This window comes from Mytilus galloprovincialis, chromosome 12 (assembly GCF_965363235.1).
Source record: "Mytilus galloprovincialis chromosome 12, xbMytGall1.hap1.1, whole genome shotgun sequence".
Taxonomy (NCBI): domain Eukaryota; kingdom Metazoa; phylum Mollusca; class Bivalvia; order Mytilida; family Mytilidae; genus Mytilus; species Mytilus galloprovincialis.
The window spans coordinates 7,717,117-7,739,827 of NC_134849.1; the positions used below are offsets into that span (position 1 = coordinate 7,717,117).

Genomic DNA, 22,711 nt, shown 5'->3' on the forward strand with positions numbered 1-22,711 from the left:
AAATTTGTCTCTTAATTGACGTGAAAGGATAAAGAAAGTTCAATTGCTTTCAGCAACAAGCAGCTATGATATATTTTCTGTGAGTTACCAAATCTATAAAGTGAAAGTAACTGAGAGATTTCATAAAAAAAGTTAGCAAGAACATTGCCAAAATGTAAAAGAATAATAAAAAGAAAGGTGCCTATTTATGTTCTTTGCATATTTTGGGATACTATTTTTTACTCCCACCTTGTTAAGTTTATAATTTCAAATATGCTTTAAAGAAGTTTTTCAGAGAGCAAAGGGTGGTCTAAGTAGTTATAACTGTAACCACTAGCCAGTCAACACTGAGTTGTGAGTTTTGAACTCTGCTGGTGTGGGTGCACCCAACTCCAATCTTAATTAACTAGGATCGTGTTTTCCTATCGAAGGTCTGTGGTTTCTCCAGGCACTACGGCTTCCTCCAAGAAAAGCTGGCCGCCATGAAGTAGCCTAAATGTGGTGCTTGAATTAGTGTAGCTAAATGTCAATTTAATTGATTGATTGATGTTTTTTTAAGATCTAGCAGCAAATATTTCAGGCATAATTGAAACAAAAGTTTTGTTTGATAATCTTAAAATATTTAGATACTCTTGACTTCAACCTTATTGAAATGGATATCAGTTAATTTTCTGTTCATCTGTACACAAGCCAATCTGTTTTAGTGAATGGTTTTCCGATATTTCCCCCAGTCATTCTCTTACAATGACTTGCCAATTAAAATGGCATGATTTATTCTATAATCAAAAATAAATGTCATTTTGTTTTATAAGATTGACATTTTCTCAGCAGTTATGAGAGTAGAAGAATGAGAAATAGACGTGATAAAAATCTTGCAAATAATTTTTGTTTGCTTTCTAATAAAAAAGAGAATCATGTCCAATTTATTCTTGGAAATTTATCACTTTCCCTAATCAAACTTAATTCCCTAAAGAATAGGACAGAGTCACAAGTATTCTTATATGCGCTGTAGTGACAAATAAGAAACAAAGCTCCCCTGTGACATTGATGAATTGATATTGTTGAAATAGGATTAGTAAGAAAAAGTCTTACAAGTTAGCAAAATTTGTTTGAAAGAAAAAACAGTATATTTTATAAGGATGAGATTTTATTTTCTAAAAATTTCCGAGTTCAAGTGAACATAAAAAAATTGACCTATTTATGCACTTGATTGTTTCAGAACCTTTTTAAGCCCCAGCTGTTAGGTGAAGTGTTACCCTTGTCCGTCCATACGCCCCAAAGTGGGTTTCGACATCTCTAACTTTAGTTTGCCTCATCCTAATGTCATGAAACTTAGACACAATGTTTATTACCTTTAAGTTAAAGCTCGAATTTTGGTAGCATTGCTTTTACAGTTCATTAGTTATGTCCCTTTACAAGATTATATGGAATTACTGGCGGGGGCATCATCTATGTCCAATGGGTACATTCCTCATTTATTTAATTTATTTTGCTTTGTGGACCTTTTGTGGTATGACTGAGTGGACTTATATTAAACTGGCAGACTTTGATAAGTGCATCTAAATTTTACCACAAATTTTTATTTTACCTAAGAATCTATCCATTCCATTGTCCTCTATCCAAACTAATTTTGCTAAGTCCTTCAAAGAACAAATTTTTATAGCACTTAACATTCAACATGGACTTGCATCAAACCATTTACTAACTGTAACAATTGCTAGAAATGATTCTGAACCAAAATCTTGAACTTATTCAATTGGGAACTTACTGTGTGATAACAGTTCAAACATAAATCTACTTTAATTGAAGTTAAAAGACAATGTTTTGTATTCATGAATATTTCTCTTCAATTTCCTTATTGCTTTAGAGTCGAATGCATATATCTAAATCATGTTTTGGGAACAATTCAAAATATCAATTTACACTATTTTACTGTGCATACGATGCAGTTTACGCAATGTTAACCAATAAATTAAGTAAGTTACATATTAGTTTCACCTAGATTTTGTTATATAATCTTATTTCCTAAGAAAATACTTGCAAAGTGAAATTAAATCAAAGTTTTACTCTCTCATTCAGATAGAAACATGATATTTGCAAAGCAGTTACCAGCTCGTAATTGAATTTGAATTGAATTCTTTAATGAAAAAATAAATTGAGATATGTTCCTGCTATAAAAACACCATGTAAGAATACAGAAAATAAAATTACCATTTTAAGGAGTGTAGATTGCTAAGTATAATGGGACAAACATTGATTTTGTGGATATCTGATTATATCATTTGAAAGTTTTTGTCTATTTAAATCAATACATTTAATTCTTGAAAAATCATGCCTTATATTTTTAAGAATGAAAGATTTTGTTAAAAAAAAAAGAAATATTTGTTTTGCCTATCTAAATCATTACATTAAGTCGTTACATAAGACAAAATAAGAAAATTTCCTGACAGTTGAAATGGAAGAAGGTTTTGTTAGGATTAAAAGAAACATTTCATTACTAGTGTTTTCCTGAGATATAAAACTCTGCTGTCTGATATTTTAAAAGAGTACAAGTATACATGAAGAATAAAAGAAAGATTTCAGTCCTGAAGGGTTACTGAGAAGACACACAGTTAAACAGTCATAGATTAGTAAAGAAGATTTCAGTATACTGTGTTACTAAGGAGACATTTTATAGACTTCACTGTCTGATATTTTGTATGAGATTCAGGACATCACTACAGTATTATTGAAATATATATCCCTTTCTACAGAAGAATTCCATTAAGAATGTATTTTATGAGAAATTTTAGAACGAAACATTACTTTGGCATCTAACTTTTAAGTATTAGAAATCTCCGAGGAACTGTTTGCCTTTCTTTATTCCATTGTTAACCCATGTTTTAAAATTGAATTTTTTTCAATGAACCATTTTCAAAGTTTTTATTCAACTTAAAAAATAATTCATGGGGGCTTGAATATATCGTGATTTTACCACGGGTTGGCCCTTTATGACAAATATTTTACCCTGAGCGATAGCGAGGGGTAAAATATCGGCATTAAAAGGGACAACCTGTGGTAAAATCTAGATATATTCAAGCCCCCATGAATTATTTCGATTCAATATAGGACAAATACGGCAATACTGTTGGATGGAAGCGCTCTAGGTGGAGGCAAATATTTGCCGTTCCCATAAATAAACGCACTATTGAATTGGAGTGAAAAAACAGAATAAACTAAATTAGTTACATTGCTTAAACTATTTACAACAACATATTTGGATAGTTTTGAATGAATTTAAATGTTAATTGACTTATACGTCTTAAATGTATATCAACAGATGGCTTATCAGTATAACACATTTTAGCATCGTTGGTTTACGTTTCCTTGTTGTGATGATTTTCGGTTTCACAAGCTTGTATTTTCCTGTAAAATGCTTACATTCTGACGGCAACGTTCTATGGCTTCGGGTAACTCATTCACAAAATAGCATTTGACGAGGAAGTACGATCGGAATAGCCCAAACAATATATTCATATTTTACCACAGGTGTGTACTCAAAGAGTTTGAAGGACATCATGTTAGAATATATGATATTCATTCAAATGAACTACAAATGATAATCTTTTTAATTTTATTGTTAGAAATTTCCATATTCTTCAGCTTGTAGAGTACGATCTCAAAATGTTATTTCAATTTGTAACAAAATAGAATGTCTCAGATAAATATTTTTCAGTCTTTTTGATGCTTATTGCTTTTCTAATAAACTAAATTTTCTGTAGGCTATAAAATCAAAATGAACTTTTCTGGAGTAAAAATGAGGAAATGAGAGTTTAGTTACTCAGTGTAGAAGTTAATTATCATCCATATTAAAAGTTGAAATTTACAATTATTGGACTCCCTGTAATTCATTATCTAAAAATTTACAAGGACTTATAAGCCTAAGATTCATTAACTTCAGTGATTGAAAGAAAAGATGAAAGTTCAACAAAAACTTTTCTTCTAAGACTTGATAAAGATATTGTCAGAATGTTTTTGACAGTCTCATCACCGATATTGTATTGATGAACATAGTTTTATCCAGCTGGGATACCACATTTGGGTATTTTTAAATGTTTTTTAACAGTACCACAAACTAAAATATTGCATGATCAGCATATGTATTCAAAAGAACAAAGCTTGTGAGACAACTATCCACCAAAATAAAAAGAACAAATGATTGTTAGTGAGACAAACTGTTCACAAAAAAAAACCAAGTACACATGTAAATGCTGTAGTATTCTACCTAAGATTAAAAGAACAATTCAAATAAGAACTATCTGCAAAAAAATGGAAGGAATAATAGCAAGGAAACACTATCCACAAAAAAATCAAAATGTATCTATTTTCATATCAATATGCCTATCTTTGCTCACCAACCAGGAAGGCCTTCAACAAAAGACAAAGTTCCAAACTGTAAGATAAGCCTTAAAAAAAACCTGGAAAACAAAATTTCAAAAACATGAATTGAAAACCTGACTTTCTCTCTGTGAAGATAACCCAATCAATCAGTCATCTTATTTTGACACAGTGAAATCTTCATGTGTAATAACGTAATTAAATTCATTCAGGCTGTTATAATGTTTATTAGTATTTGACAAAATGTTATGACAAAAATTGGACACAAGTTCAAACTTTAATTCATATTGATGGATGCTTGAGGGGGCTGTGTATCGATTTTAGAATCCTGAGAAATAATTAAACGACATTATTTTCTATTACTTTTTTAATGGTGAATAATAGAGGGAAAAACCTGCACGGACGTTTTTGACGTGAATTCTTAAATTGTAGATCCTGAATAACGATAATTGACAACAAAATTGGTGGTTGAATCCTGTTCTTGTCTTAACGGTGTCTTAAGTATAATTAAGAGAGAAAAATGTGGAGAAGTATTTAGGATTCTGTAGATGAGATTTGATTTTAAAGGGTTTCTATTGTCAGAATTGGCTTGTTGAACTTTAGTTGACCTTAACAGTATTGTTCGTAAAAAAAGGATTTTTTTTTTTAAAGAAGAATGAAAAAAACAACTGATAAAGACAAGACATTTGTTTCTAACATTTTTAAATGCAGTGTGAAATTTGCATTCCTTGATAACATTGTTTTTTTGGGGAGGGGGAGGGGGCATTATAATCTTCAATTTCAAAAAAAAAAAAAATAGTCTGCATAGGACTAGTTTTCATTTTTTGAAAAAGATGAAAATTTGGAGGGCTTTTAGTTTATCTGCAACATCAGTAAGAATAGCCTGCAATTAGCAATAGTCAATACATAAATACTAAGACATTAATAAAATAAAATTCACACTGAAATCCTGCTCTTTGTTAGAGATTTCCACTTGCTGTCAAAATAATAGAGAAGTTAAAGAATAGCCATTGGTTTTTTTTTCAGATTTGTAGCATTATGTTAAGTGCTTTTTTGTTTTGGTCTGCTAAATATATAAAAACAAAGTGTTCAGAAACTAATTTAAATAATAGAAAGACAGTGTCAGCATGAAGATGGAGATGTCTTGTTCTTGTAAAAAGGTATTAAACTTCATAGGTTTACTTTACAACTCTTGGTTTAGATGTACCATGCAAACTTAGTGTTTAAGGTTGTTAATGAATTTTCACAGTCACATTCTATTTAAAAGGCTTCTTATGAACTGAGCTTTACTGTGTGTTTGTTCTATAATAGGTAGCTATAAAGGTATAGGAGGGTTGAAATCTCCCTAAACACATTCAACCCTGAGGCAACATTGTTACTCTCCTAATTCAGGAATGTCTAAATATGCCTTGTAAGTCTTGTGGATTTTCAAAATTTTTAAACACATGTTCAGAGTTTAGTGTGGTGTCCATTTTACTGGACTAGTATACATAATTGTTAAGCGGCCAGCCGAAGCCCACTACTGGGTGCTGGATATTCTTGCTGTGTTAAAGACCCATTGATGATCAAATTGGGCTGATTTCTTCTCATGGTTTGCCATTGGTTATCAAATCACAATTTGAAGCTCTAACAATTTCTGAATTAACAGTAAATATGACAATATTTGCATGGTAAAATTAGACTGAGTGTAAGACATTTGTATTGATTAAAGAATCTGTAAAGTTAATGAAATGACTTCTAAAGATTTCATAGAAGTAAATCATTCTGCCTTTACTGACTGAGAAATGGTAGTCTCGCTCTTTTTCCGTCTGGATTTGTTACAAAACTACTCAGGCGTTGTTGACAGGTTCTACTATTGCTGTCTTCCAATTTCTCGTCACAAATTGACATAACATATAATCAACACGTAGAAAATAGAATAACGCTGAAATGTGCCTCGTTTGTTAATTCTATGTAGACTTTTATCTTTGATCCTTTTAAATGTATAATAATGATTGGAAAATATGTTGTTTTGGGCAACTTTGTTATTTTCAAAATCCTGACTTTAAGGTTTGAGATGGGGATTATTTATTTGAAATACATTTGCATATCTTGTGACATTGATCATATTTTTGCCTGCTTTTAATCTCCTTTGATTTTAGCTACAACGCAAATGCAAAATATAAGATATTAAAACAAAAAATTGAGTACTGACGATAACAAAATTTGGCAGAGTCCCTGTTCTTATAGGTTTGCAAAATACTTGCATAATATGAAACATTTGACTTATATTATTATGTCAGAACAGCACATTAGTTTTATAATCATAAGATCCAATATACGACTTCTAACAGTAAATCCCTGATGTTAATATCTACAGATCATAAATGTAACTATTACATGAGAAATCGTTGGTTACTTATCCTGTATGTTGGATTGCTTCGGACATAGAAGTGTCCATTTATTGATTCTGGTGTAATTAATGTTGTATTCAATCATCAGTCCTAATCCGACACGAACAAAAAACAGCTAATAAAGTGACAATATGATTGGTCAACTTCCAATCAGAAAGGTTTGTCCTCACAATTTATTCGTTAATAAAAGTTCGGTGTTAATGAGAAAAGTTAACCTTGTATATTCTCCTTAACAAATCTCCCGATCATTTTATGTAATGGAATTGTATTCTCCGAAGATTTCAACGAGGAAAAAAAAGAAGGAAGAGCAGATGTGTCTTATATTTTTTTTTTTATTGGATAAAGATTTTTTGTACGATTGTTTCAGTAACTGAAGCACAATTATTTAGTAGACTATGTTATGATATAAGAAATGTAGTCTTTTTATTAACAGACTTAATTTAGTTAACAAACAAGTAAAAAACAATAGTTTAGCTTACTGTTAACTATTGAGACAGTTAGATAATTAAAGTTACCAGTTACCAATTGAAAATTTATTTCATACAGTGAATTAAGTTGTATACCTAATAACAATGTTGCAAACGGATATCAAAATTGTCATTGTCAATACAAGAAAGTTAGTGTAAAAGTAAACAATCCTAATAATGAAAGTGAGAAAATTTTTCGTGGGAAAGAATTGGATTTTTTTTACCAACTAAAAATTATCAGCTATTGACAGAGGCATTTTTAACAGCAGTTTATGTTTGCTAAACGGCAGTGAAAAAAAATCGTTAGTATTTAATTTCTGAATTAGAAAGCTAAGAGTTTTTTTTTGTGTTTAAACAAATTATGGGAATTCAATAAACGTATTTTGTACAGGAATAACCATCATATATTTAATCTGTTTGAAACGTTTAAATTAATTTACGATTGTTTATTGGAAATAAATCTTTTGGCTAACAATACATTTGACACAGATAATTCTGGGAAATTTAATTGGTATTGGACAAGTTTAGTAGTTGCTGAGAGTGACCAGTAAAGAATTAGTCCTGACGATTGATGAATGGTTTAATAAAGACCTAGGTTTAATCTGCAAGGCACATCAGAAAATTGCTTTGAAATCCTCAAAGAAGTACGTGGCAATTTGAGCGTATTTACTGCCTTGAAATCCTCAAAGGTTTTTGGAGTATATTTACAATTTTCCCAGGGATGGTCAACAGGAGTTTGATTTGATTAATTATGATTATTTGTAAGTGACAGTTTTCTTCATTTGGATGTACCATGATGTGGACAACTGAAGACTACGATACTTTTGAGCCGAGCAGTAAAAAATTTAAACAGGTGAACTTTAATTTTTAAGCAATTTTGATAAAACATGAAAAAAAAAACAGGGAAAAAATCATTAAAATTATTTTTTGTGGTTCATATGATTGAGGAAAAAATAGCTATAAAAGATAAGATGAATTGAGGTAACAAGAGGGGAAAAGATGAGATAAATTGAGGTAACAAGAGGGAAAAAGATAAGATAAATTGAGGTAACAAGAGGGGAAAAGCAGCAGAATCAAATATTAAATGGAAAGGGTTATACTTTAATTAATTTTTAATACAACTGATGTATGAATTGAAAGAAATATATTTTTTATAATGTTTGTTAGCATTGAAAGTTCATACTAAACTAATTCCCTGTCTTCAAATCTTAAGAATTGAAACTTTATTTAAAAAATCAGAATGTTTTGATGCATTTCAGTTTAAAAATAGTTCATTGGTAAACATGAAATCAGTTCAGAGATCTTTGATCTGATCAAATGATTGGTCAGAGGTCAGGTTAGAGTTCAGATAGATCTAATTTGTTAATTGACACCTTAACTAGATTAACTATTGTTCTGTTCATATCCCGAACAAACAGTTAAACTTGTTCATAGTATGATCTGATCATTCACAGAGATACAACTAGACATCATGTTTACAATGGTAAGATTTTAAACAAGGAGAAATTTATTGTCATCTGGAGAGATATATTCAAATGCACTCAAAAATGTGAAGAAATTTTACGCATGGTGCAAATTTGTTTGTTAACATTGGTCATTACTGCTACTTCTGTAAACACCCAGACCTAAACTACTTTTTGCCAAGTATTTCTCAATTCTGTATATGATTTGATGCTGGTTTTTGTTTTCCCAATATCTTCTGAGAACTGAAGCTATTTGTTCCAAGTATTTCTCAATTCTGAGTGTGACTTGATGCTTATTTATTTGTTAGTATTGGTCTTTATCGATACTTCAGTGAACACAGAGACCTGAAGTTTATTTTATGCCAAGTATTTCCAAGTCTACAGAGAGGAATAATAACAGACATGATGTGTGAGTTATGTCCAGATTATAAGTCTCTTGGTCAAGATAACAATCTCATTCATAAATGATAACTTATAATGTCTGTTGTACTTATGGTCGGCCATATTAAAAACAGATGTGCTTGTGATTACTGTTACTCTTGTTGTCCATTTTGATGATATAGTATGTCTCACATGAAATCTAAACAAGATACAAAGAGATCTTATAGGACTAATGTCTTTATTATTAGATAAAAATTTGGTTGAGATATCCAAAGATGTTTTGAATTGATGAGTATTTTCTTAATGTAGACAACCATGGACATTCAACCACCAATATTTCTATTTTACCCTTAGACCACCATGTAATTTATTCCTAAATTCAACATGATTAAGGTGAGAAGCATCAAATATTATATTTGCAGTCTCCTGTTTTAGTCATATTGGTCCCAATCATCTTTCACACTACCAATATAGTAAAGAACAAAACTAACACAGTGATATATGATTGTTGGGAGGACATATTAAATAGACTTGTAGAAAAGTCTTCAAGGAAATGAACAACAATCTAAGAACAAAACAGACTTGATTGATATTTATGTAATTTCTTAGTTACTACATACATCACTACAATCAATCCATCGAGGAAGTCAGTAACCAAAATGTAAATGAAAATGTCCCATTTCAATTACCCTCTTATCCAGTAAGCATACAGCTCAGTGAGTTACCAACATGATTACTTATAAGATGCACTGTACGTTTTCCTCACAACAAATTGACATTGATTCATACAAACTTGATGGATTTGGGTGTTTGTTTGATCTCCCTGACCTTAAACTTGTTTCTGTTTTCGTTGTATCGGCTTTGTTGAGTAATAGCTTTTAGACATTACAAAGACATAATTGGTTATTACAGATAATTTCATAATGATGTAGATTGGATAAGACTTGAATGTCTCCTAATGAAAGTATTGTATACAATGTTGATGAAAAGACATTATGACAGAACTTTTATAGAAACTTTTACAGACACATTCCTAGCTTTATAATATATTCTTTTATGGTCAATATAAAAAGAAGATGTGGTATGATTGCCAATGAGACAACTCTTTGTCATAGATCTAATGATGCAGACGTTAACAGCTATAGGTTATTGTGCAAAATAATGAACAAAACAAACATGACACAGAAAACATACAGATAAAAAAAGCCCAGAATTACAGTGGCAGATCCAGAACTTTTCCTGAGGGGGGCCTGCTGACTGACCTAGGGGGGAGGGGGGGCGGCCCGTTCCAGTCATGCTTCAGCGATTCCCTATATAATCAACCAAATTTTTCCAACCAAAGGGGCCCCCCCTTGATCCGCCTATGAATTAACAATTTAAGGTGGTACCTAACACCTTAACTAAAATTAATTTGCCACGTTTAATTTTCTTAAAATTTTGACAAAGTATTTACTCTGACCCTTTGACAAAAATATAAAAATTTCTAAAAATTTGAACCAAGTGTTTAATCAGAAAAATTACACTGGTGATATAGCAGTTTGACACACACAAAATATTTTGATCATTGAGAAGCTTAATATTCCTGTAAGACCACAGTGTCATTAAAACGTTCTGCTGATTTTACAGAGTTATCTCCCTGTAGTGTTATGTACCACCTTAACCTGTATAAACCTATCTTACTTTGGTAAAGAATGAAGAAAAGAATGTCTATGTCACTCAGAGATACACTGCAACCTGGCATACTATGTCACTCAGAGACACACTGCAACCTGGCATACTATGTCACTCAGAGACACACTGCAACCTGGCATACTATGTCACTCAGAGACACACTGCAACCTGGCATACTATGTCACTCAGAGACACACTGCAACCTGGCATACTATGTCACTCAGAGACACACTGCAACCTGGCATACTATGTCACTCAGAGACACACTGCAATCTGGCATATAGACATATTTTTGTTTTCAAGTAGAGTAAAATCTTTCTAAACTAATCACCTTCAAAATAACAATGAATATTAGGTAACCTATGAATGCACATCAATGATAAAGCACCCCAACAAATAAAATAGCCAGAAACCGTCTATCATATGATGAGTGGTAAGTTGTTAGTCTGGCAGCAATCCAACAACACAAACCAAATGACTTCTACAGGTGGTTAAAGGTGTCTACAGGTCAACAGGTCAACATGTCTACAGGTTAACATAAGGACATCTATAAGGTCAACATATAGTTAGTTGTCAACAAGTAGTGTCCATCCCATATGTCCATGTTGATGCTGTGGTCTTCAATTCATCCAATCATCTTCCAGTATTTCCTGCTAACTGGATTCTAAAATGACATAAACTATAGTTTTAAAAGTGTAAACAAATAAAACATAATAGAGCAGTATAATAATCAATCTAATGTTGTAAGGAGTATTTAATTTTCATGTTTGACTGTTTATTTAAGATGCAGAATTCATTTTCAATTTCATAAGTAAATATTGATTTGTGCAATATATTTTGTAATGTTTATGGATATTAGGCTATAGTTTTGTGGGATAATTATTTATTGAATAATTTGTAATGAATATTTATTTACCCTGTGTGAAAATGAAATTAATGAAACTGGATGTTTTTTTTAAGTGTACTTGAAATGCAGATGCTGACAAAGCTTTAATAATGAGGATTTAGTTTTTATAAATTCTGTTTTAAAATGATGAACAACTTCAAAATTTTGTAAATTTGTCCTTAACTTTCTTCAGTTGTCTCTTAAATTGAGGGGAGTGAACTTGTAGAATTGTTAAAAAAGAAGTTAAATATAACACGGGAGATAACTGTGTTATGTCTATTTAGGAAAGTGAGAAAAGATAATTGACCATTATAATCATGGAAAATAATGTTTTTAAATCTGAACTGGGTTAAGTATATAGATCAAGAGATGCAGGATATATATTGTATAGGTAAATTCTATTTATACAAAATGTAATAGGTGACTTTTAAATGAAGCTGAATTACATACAAAGGTCAATAGTCAAAATTAAAATAAGCATAAAAAAGTTATGAATTGAAAAATTTCCCTCAATATTAAACTTTGACTTACATGATATATATGAAGGTTAAAATTTATTTTATGAAATTCATGGAAGCATCTTTCAACTGTATCTGCGAATGTGTTCAAAATTTAGCTTTAATAAATTTACAGTTAACGGAATATCATGCAGTTACATCAAAATTGAGAAGAAATGTGTAAAAAAACTAGATATTTATTGACAAGGACAGGTTATATAAGTATATGTTGGTCAATTGTCACCTGGTGTCAAAACCATAAATAAGTTATATGACACTGTGTAATGTGAGACATAGTGTATCAAAACACACCTCATTAGATGTAAAGTATGTCTATGTATAAACCTCAGAGATGTAAACTATGTAAGTTTAATAAATAGTTAACATACTTCATAAGGACAAGTGAAAGGATTATTTATACCTAGGAGAAAAATATACTGTTTTGTTTACTGTTTATTTAATCAAGACACTTTTACTACAGTTTGGATATAGCATAAATATTTTATATTTGAAAATTATTAGAATACAAAATATGAGAGTGGATGGGACTTTAAAAAATATACCTAGAAGAAAATTATAGTATTTTCTTTACTGTTACGTGTACTTTAGTGAGGATACAGTTTGAATATAGAAAATTTGTTATATATGTGAAAAGTTTTAGAATATAAATGGATTGGCCTTAAAAAATACACCAGCTAGGAGAAAAAAATATAGTATTATCAAAACATTTTGGCTGCAGTTTGGATATTTCAGGTTTATTTTGTATGTGAAACTTTTAAGTATGATAATAATGCAAGTTGAGGGTGAATATTAAATACCTAATCAGGAGAAGAAATTTATAATAGAAATGTAATATCTTCAATGTTAGTGACCTTCGGGACACTTCGTTGACTGCAGTTTGAATACAGCAGATGTATTTTATATGTGAAAATTATAAAAATATGAAGTATGCAAGTTGATGCATTTAATGATACCATGAAAGCATATGCTATGGACATTATTATATCATGTTTTTGTTCTGTGTTAATCATATTAATTCAGTGTATTCAGTTTAATGAAGGGATATTGAAATTTTAACTTGTAAGTTGTTTGCACTGGTTAATAATTCATTTAGCTTAATTAGGAATAGGTCTGAAATAATGTCTCTTTTGATTTAATACCTGAGAATTATACATGTTTTGTATCTCTAAGCCTAGAAATTTGTATTGAAGTATTTATTATAAAGGAGTGAAGGTTGTAAATAGTTGAAGGCAGTGGTCATCTGTGGTGTGGCAAGTATTTATAGCCAGATTTGTTGTTTTATATGTAAACAATATTCTATAACATAATGATATGATCAATGGAATACTTACCTTTAAGTAAGAATAGGGGCTATCATATAACTAGGATTGAGATATTCTTCTAAGGGGTGAATTCACTTGATATTTTAATTGATTTGATTTATAAGTTTTAAAAGTATGAAATATATAGGTGAGATTTTTTTTTTGGACCACTATTTTTACTTGAAGACATGATCAAACTTTTGGTTTGTTTTGTGTTGGGTTTGAGGGGGTTTTTTTTGGAAAAGGTGGGGGGGAGTGATTTTTATATGGGACCAATAATTTTTGTCAACACTTAACAATAAACTATATTTTTTCATTAACATTGAAGGATCAAGATTTTACTTATTTTTAATAGAATTATTATTATCTTCATCATGTTCATCTTGAAACACTGATAAAATTTTCTAGCTTATTAATTTAACTATATGATAAAAAATTGCTAAATGGATAGCTACTTAAGGAAAATTTATTTAAATTTCTTCAGATTTCTAATATTGTGTTTCTTGCATGTTTATAGCGTAATACATTTATTGAATTATAAAAGTTTTCAATTTGGAAGAAGAAATCAAATGCATTGGTATAGAAATGATTTACCAACAATAGATATTTGCATCAAGTTGTAATATAGATTTCTTATTGAAATATTTATACATTAACAGGGTAGTTTAAGGACAAAGTATTGTGAACTTTCATTATATGATTTAAAAGGTCACATCGTTCTGAATCAAGCCTCAGATTTAGATTAATTTCATGACATACATTGTAGTAACATGGACAAATATGTCAGTTGCAAATATGTTGTGATTTCTGTAAATCTTTAAGTAATTGTACATAAAAAGGATAAAAGGATTCACAAAAGATATTAGACAACTACAGACTTCATCAACTATTTAACAAACAGCAGTCTGCTAATATTGAAAAGAAGAAAAGGTTAAATTTTTATCTATAATTAAAGATTAGGAAAGAAGATGGCAATGTAGGCTGGCTGACAAGCTTCCAAGAAAAACACCTTGTAAGAAAAAATATATACCTGCTTTAAATGTAGTATTGGTTTTGCTCATTGTTGAAGGACGTAAGGTGACCTACATATGTTAACCTGTATGGCATTTGATGTCTCATGGAGAGTTATGTCTCATTGGCATTTATACCACATCTACTTATGTTTATGCTGATTTATCCATAACTTTACTATTTTATTCTTGTTTCAGGATCACACCTTGGTTGGCAGAGTCGATGCTCCAAAACAACAGGATATACAACTCAGTGGTCTGGGTATTATGCCTGAACATTGTATGGTTGATGTAGAAAACAATGATGTTTATGTCTCACCACTAGAGGGCGCTAGGTAAGTCACATGACAATAGCGATCTGGGTATTATGCCTGAACATTGTATGGTGGATGTCGAAAACAATGATGTGTATGTCTCACCACTAGAGGGGGCTAGGTAAGTCACATGACAGTAGCGATCTGGGTATTATGCCTGCACATTGTATGGTAGATGTAGAAAACAATGATGTGTATGTTTCACCACTAGAGGCCGCTAGGTTAGTCACATGACAGTAGTAATTTAAGAATTTATGTCTGAAGCTTTGGAACTCCAAAGTAATCAGGCCTTCCTCCTGATAGATCTCTACCATTCGTGAGGGCCTAAAATATTTTATACAATGATTCACAAATGACATGTTCCTCTAGCTGGTACTCGGTCATGATAGAGCAACTAAAAGAAGAAAAATCAAGATTACTTGTGTTGAAATATTTAGAAGTTTTTCAACTGTTTTAGGTTTTTTAAAATATAACAAATCAACAGAAAGCAGTAATTTTCCGCCATATTGTACTGATTGTGAGCTTGATTTTACTATTCTTAGTTGCTCTTAGTACCAGAATGTCATATTACACAGAGCTGACAAACTGATGAAACACTATACTGTGGATTCATTTATTTTCGTGGGTATCAATTTTCGTGGATTGATGAAAACATGCATATTCATGGATATTTGATTTCGTGGTTTTGCCAATCTTTGTATCAAAGCCTATTGAAAATATGTTATACGTTGAATATTTGAATTCGTAGTTAACCTGTACCCACAAAACCCACATAAATTAGTATCCAACGAATAATAATGAATCCACAGTATACTACAGAGGGAAAAGTTGGTCAAAATGAAAAGAATTCTGTTATTTCAGACAAATGGTGATGATGTAATTTTGCCGCAGTATTTACTACCTAACATATTAGACTATAAACATCAAACTAATATTGTATTTACATGTCAAAATTATACACAAAAGGACAAAAAAAAATATAAATCTTATCACAGTTGCATAATTTCTTTCCAACAGTGCACTTTTAACTTCTTTGTTTATATGTTTTAACTACAAAAGCAGTCTTTTTTAATTAGAATTATATAATACAGATGTACGTGTCTTTTCGTCTAATAACTAATTGATAATTAAAATATATGTGTCTTTTCGTCTAACAACTAATTGATAATTAAAATATATGTGTCTTTTAATGACCAGACAGAAAGCTCTTTGCTGGTGATTGCATAATAGCTAAATTTTAATTTGATTTAAGAAATAAGTTAGTATTTCTTTGTACAGTATATGTAACGATAACTTTGTATGTTTTAGAACGTGTGTTAATGGATCACTGATCGGTGAGAAGACTAGAGTCAGACATGGAGACAGGATTTTATGGGGGATCAATCATTTTTTCCGAATAAATTGTCCAAAATTAAACAGTAAGTTATTATTTTACTATCAATATTGTTGTGTAATGATAAAGCAGGCCCTAGTGGATTATGCTTGTATGTCCTTCCTGGCTTAAATCTTAACGGCAAGACTTAAAGCTGTAGTTTCATTTAGAGTTCTTCAAATGTCTAGTGATTTCGCGTATTTCATATAAAAATAGGTATTTTGAATAAAGTAAAGATCTTAAACTACAAAGTGTAGTTTAGTTTGATCATAACAGACTACAAAGGATGGGGTACAAAATTTATTTCATTTGAATAAGATTTGACCAAAATGTAACCTATTTTAACTTATGGTGTAATTTTTTTTAATGGAAAATGGCTAAATATGGTTGATCATTGGATTGCAGTTATTTAAGGAATGACTGTAATATTTTTTCTGTCTATGAAGAAATAACATAAAAAATTTGGTGCACACTGAATAACGCGCATAGCGGGTTATTTAACAGTGTGCACCACATTTTTTATGTTATTTCGAATAGACAGAAAAAATATTACAGTCATTTCTTATAATTTTATTCTAAATTCCATTTTAAACCGTAGAAAACCATGAAAAAACGTTGATGACGTCACGGTCACATGACTAAATTATGTCTATGGGCTGATAACAAAATAACGTCAGCCAATCAGAAGACGCGTTACATCCAAAATTAAATTATAAATTTATGCATGAAGTTATTAATTTTGATATTTTCTGTCCATTCGGATGACTTACAAACGATTACACAACAATTCTATTTGTGTTACACTGAGGATATGACACATCACCTGCCACACGGACACACGGGACTCCACCTTAATTTCTTTTTATCGAAATATTTAACAACTGCTGAGGAAATGTTAAAACTTAGTTATGTACATTTAATTCTTGACAAAAAATGTTTAAAACTTAACAGATGCTAGTATCCTTTTTATTATGGCTCTGCTTACACATTGCCTGTAAAAATTAGCTTGCAACAGTAAAATCAATGATTGACATTGGAAAGTGTTTTTAAAAAAAAATACTAACTAGTATTCTACAGGAATAGAATTTGATAATCTAAAGATTAGATATCGTCTGTTGGACTCCGTCAGGAAACTTGTTATTAATGTTTGTGTTTAATGGTATTGTCCCTAATTCGCATGAAATATTTGCCACTGGATATTAAGCAGCAGATAATCGATAAATCATTCAGTTAGATTATCAACAAGGTCAAGGTCATGTTATCGGATTGCTGCGATAAAAAGTTGGCAATGTCATGACAAAAAAAATTGTCTCTTGAGTATTAAAATTTAAATATTTCGTTCTAAAAAATTAGGGACATTATGTAGGCTGCTTTTTAGACTGCTTGTAAAGAAATTATTCATAGATGTAGCCTTAAAAAAATCCCTAGACAATAAAAAAAACTGATAAGAAGTAGACAGCTTAGTATATTAACACTGACTCCATCACATCACAATAGAACTATTGTAAGTGGATTTTTCTCACCGTTTCTTGGTCAGATTGATAAAAACTCTTTTAAGAAACACTTGAATATAAAATATACTACTGGCATATGTGAATTTTTTATCCAAATAGTAATTTATTGTACAGGAAATTTAATTACTGTATATACATGACATAAATACATTTAGGACTGATAACATAGGAGGAAGTATTGTTACAAATATAAACTGCATTATGGGAAATGTCTTACTTATTATCTGATTTATAATGGATTGAATTTCAAAATTTGTCATGGACATAATTCTCTGACTTTCATGACTTGTAAAAACAGAATAACAGGATCTGTTGGGTAAACATAAGGGAAACGGCATTACAATTTTATGAATGAGATATGCTATTAAAATCCTAAATCCTCCAAATAAATTTGGTTTTATTTTAGACTTAACAAGACAATCACTGATGAGAACTCCTTTGGCTCCCATGACCAAAAGACCAATTTTGCATTTGGCATCAGTTGATATCTGTTATCTGTTTATTTTATAAAAATCTTCTCCTCTATAACTACTTGACTGTAACCAAACTTGACCACAAGTATCCTTGGGTATCTAGCTTAAAAAATGTATCCAGCAATGACCAGACTTGTAACCTCTAAACCAACATTGGATAATCAGTAAATGTGTATATATATTTATGAACTAGTGAAAATTTCTTATACATATCTCAATAAGAACAAAAATCCCCTGATTCCAGCCTGCAAAATTTTGTTTAGTTAGATGATCCCATGTTTTCATGATTTACAAATTTTTGTTTGCCTTTAAACAAATTTTTATTTGTATATTGGTATGATGTTGGCGTCGTCGTCTGCGTCGTCGTCGTCTGCGTCGTCGTCGTCCGAATACTTTTAGTTTTCGCACTCTAACTTTAGTAAAAGTGAATAGAAATCTATGAAATTTTAACACAATGTTTATGACCACAAAATTAAGCTTGGGATTGATTTTGGGAGTTTTGGTCCCAATATTTTAGGAATTAAGGGCCAAAAAGGGCCCAAATAAGCATTTTCTTGGTTTTCGCACTATAACTTTAGTTTAAATAAATAGAAATCTATGAAATTTTGACACAAGGTTTATGACCACAAAAGGAAGGTTGGGATTGATTTTGGGATGTTTGGTTCCAACAGTTTAGGAATTAGGGGCCAAAAAAGGGCCCAAATAAGCATTAATCTTGGTTTTCGCACAATAACTTTAGTATAAGTAAATAGAAATCAATGAAATGTAAACACAAGGTTTATGACCACAAAAGGAAGTTTTGGATTGATTTTGGGAGTTGAGGTCACAACAGTTTAGGAATTAGGGGCCAAAAAGGGGCCCAAATAAGCATTATTCTTGGTTTTCGCACCATAACTTTAGTATAAGTAAATAGAAATCTATGAAATTTAAACACAAGGTTTATGACCATAAAAGGAAGGTTGGGTTTGATTTTGGGAGTTTTGGTCCCAACAGTTTAGGAATAAGGGGCCCAAAGGGTCCAAAATTGAACTTTGTTTGATTCCATCAAAAATTGAATAATTGGGGTTCTTTGATATGCCAAATCTAACTGTGTATGTAGATTCTTAATTTTTGGTCCCGTTTTCAAATTGGTCTACATTAAAGTCCAAAGGGTCCAAAATTAAACTAAGTTTGATTTTAGCAAAAATTGAATTCTTGGGCTTTTTTGATATGCTGAATCTAAACATGTACTTAGATATTTGATTATGGACCCAGTTTTCAAGTTGGTTCAAATCAGGATCCAAAATTATTATATTAAGTATTGTGCAATAGCAAGAAATTTTCAATTGCACAGTATTCAGCAAAAGCAAGAAATCTTCAATTGCACAGTATTGTGCAATAGCAAGAAATTTTCAATTGCACAGTATTGCGCAATAGCAAGAAATCTTCAATTGCACAGTATTGTGCAATAGCAAATATTTTCAATTGCACAGTATTGCGCAATAGCAAGAAATATCTAATTGGGGGGGGGGGGGGTAAATTTTTCTCATTTCAGATTTCATAAATAAAAAGAAAATTTCTTCAAACATTTTTTTGAGAGGATTAATATTCAACAGCATAGTGAATTGCTCAAAGGCAAAAAAAAAATTTTTAAGTTCATTAGACCACATTCATTCTGTGTCAGAAACCTATGCTGTGTCAACTATTTAATTTTAAATTTAAATAAGTTTGAAGAAGAAAGCTTTAATTGATTTGTAAAATCTTGACATTTGTTTTGTGTAAAAAACCCATATAATGTCAAAAATTTTATCACAATCCAAATTCAGAGCTGTATCATGCTTGAATGTTTTTCCATACTTGCCCCAACTGTTCAGGGTTCGACCTCTGCGGTCGTATAAAGCTGCGCCCTGCAGAGCACCTGGTTGTAAAAGTAATTACGTTTAGATTATTTGTTCTCCTCCAATGATAGTATACATGGCAAAATATGGAAAACATGCATTTAATCTGCTCAAATATGTAGCTATTGATGTTTAATACTTACAACGATATGTTTTATCTATCCCATATAAATAATAATTGATACATGTATATACATTCTGATGCTTGTTATCTAAACCATGAATAATTGATCAGTAATTAATTATAACAGGTCCACAGAGTGCAACTGAACCAGAACAACAGATAGATTACAGTTTTGCTCAACAAGAATTAATGGATAAACAGTTTAGTAATGATCCTATTCAAGAGGCTATAGAAGGCATTGTAAAACAACACCAAGAGGACAAAGAAGGTAAGAAGAATATTGTTTTTTTTTTTGTTTTTTTTTTTTTTTTAGAGGGGGGGGAAGGGTGAAACTGGTTCTTATAGATAGGTCAGTAATGATCCACATAATACAAGGGGAAATACAGGGCATTGTTAAAGACCATCAGGAACACAAAGAAGGTAGGAACATTGTTTGGGGGAGTGTGTAAAAGAGAAGAGCAATGTTTGGGAATTGTTGGTAAAGATCAGATGATTTTATAATCAGCACCACTTGAACTTGTTAAATAAAAAAAGCTTCAGGCTTTGGGGAGAAATATACAAACTTTTTGAAATGGTAGACTAATATTTGCTGATTCTTTAGAGACTTCAAATAAAAGAATAAAGGTTATAATATGTAATATAAAAAAGAAGATGTGGTATGATTGCCAATGAGACAACTATCCACAAAAGACCAAAATGACACAGACATTAACAACTATAGGTCACCGTACCGCCTTCAACAATGAGCAAAGCCCATACTGCATAGTCAGCTATAAAAGGCCCCGATAAGACAATGTAAAACAATTCAAACGAGAAAACTAATGGTCTTATTTATGTAAAAAAAAAAAAAAAAAAAAAAAAAAAAAAATCTGCAGGAAACATGTTTCTAGTTCCATACTCTTTGTCATGATTATTTGTGTCCTTGAAACCCTGCTGACAAACATTCCTGAACATATTTACCTTTCTGTTGTATAAATATCTGACATGACCTTGGTTTATGACACAAACCTATATATGTGGTTATCATAGTTGTAGGTTTTGAATATAATTCAATCCATTTTATTGTAACAGAGAATTACAAACTTTTGATATGATATCTGTGTGGCTCCTTGTCATTGCATAATGTAATAAGATAGAAGATGGGGTATGATTGCCAATAAGACAGAAACATGTATTTTTATGCCCCACCTACGATAGTAGAGGGGCATTATGTTTTCTGGTCTGTGCGTCCGTTCGTCCGTTCGTTCGTCCGTCTGTCCCGCTTCAGGTTAAAGTTTTTGGTCAAGGTAGTTTTTGATGAAGTTGAAGTCCAATCAACTTGAAACTTAGTACACATGTTCCTTATGATATGATCTTTCTAATTTAAATGCCAAATTAGAGTTTTGACCCCAATTTTACGGTTCACTGATAGAAAATGATAGTGCAAATTTCAGGTTAAAGTTTTTGGCTTCAGGTTAAAGTTTTTGGCTTCAGGTTAAAGTTTTTGGTCAAGGTAGTTTTTGATGAAGTTGAAGTCCAATCAACTTGAAACTTAGTATACATGTGCCCTATGATATGATCTTTCTAATTTAAATGCCAAATTAGAGTTTTGACCCCAATTTTACGGTTCACTGAACATAGAAAATGATAGTGCAAATTTCAGGTTAAAGTTTTTGGCTTCAGGTTAAAGTTTTTGGTCAAGGTAGTTTTTGATGAAGTTGAAGTCCAATCAACATGAAACTTAGTATACATGTGCCCTATGATATGATCTTTCTAATTTAAATGCCAAATTAGAGTTTTGACCCCAATTTTACGGTTCACTGAACATAGAAAATGATAGTGCAAATTTCAGGTTAAAGTTTTTGGTCAAGGTAGTTTTTGATGAAGTTGAAGTCCAATCAACTTGAAACTTAGTATACATGTGCCCTATGATATGATCTTTCTAATTTAAATGCCAAATTAGAGTTTTGACCCCAATTTTACGGTTCACTGAACATAGAAAATGATAGTGCAAATTTCAGGTTAAAGTTTTTGGTCAAGGTAGTTTTTGATAAAGTAGAAGTCCAATCAACTTGAAACTTAGTATACATGTTCCCTTTGATAAGATCATTCTAATTTTAATGCCAAATTAGAGAATTTATTCCAATTTCACAGTCCTTTAAACATAGAAAATGATAGTGTGAGTGGGGCATCCGTGTACTGTGGACACATTCTTGTTTCTTCATAACTCTGACATCTAACTTCTTGAATCTCCATTAGGGATTTCTAGCACAAAAGAACCTAATTCCTCTTTTATACATGCAATAAATATTTTGAATCTTATATACAGGCTTGAATGAGAATATGTGTGCCTAAAATCCAGAGAACTTTTAGATATAACTTTGTGTTCTGATTTAAATGTGAACTTCTGTTAAAGATTATCAGTGGTGGATCTAGGGGAGGGTTCTTTGGGTTGAACTCTTCACCCTTTTTTTTTTGGACGATCAATGCATTTCAATGGAGTACCCCCTTTATCCTGGGTTATAGTCATTCCCCCTTTTAAAATGACTGGATCTACTACTGGTGATGTATAACATTGAGGGAGTAACATCCTTTTTCTTAGTTCTTTATAA

General features: G+C 31.1%; 1 protein-coding gene across 7 annotated transcripts in view; it reads left to right on the top strand.

The window, feature by feature from the left end:
- Positions 1-22,711, top strand: part of LOC143053927 (kinesin-like protein KIF13A) — a 175,486-nt gene that overhangs the window by 123,448 nt on the left and 29,327 nt on the right. For all 7 annotated transcript variants that reach the window (XM_076226727.1, XM_076226730.1, XM_076226731.1 and 4 more), the window contains exons 14-16: positions 14,645-14,781; positions 16,069-16,178; positions 20,248-20,388. In XM_076226727.1, the coding sequence (XP_076082842.1) occupies positions 14,645-14,781; positions 16,069-16,178; positions 20,248-20,388 (388 nt within the window). The remainder of the gene's footprint in view (positions 1-14,644; positions 14,782-16,068; positions 16,179-20,247; positions 20,389-22,711) is intronic.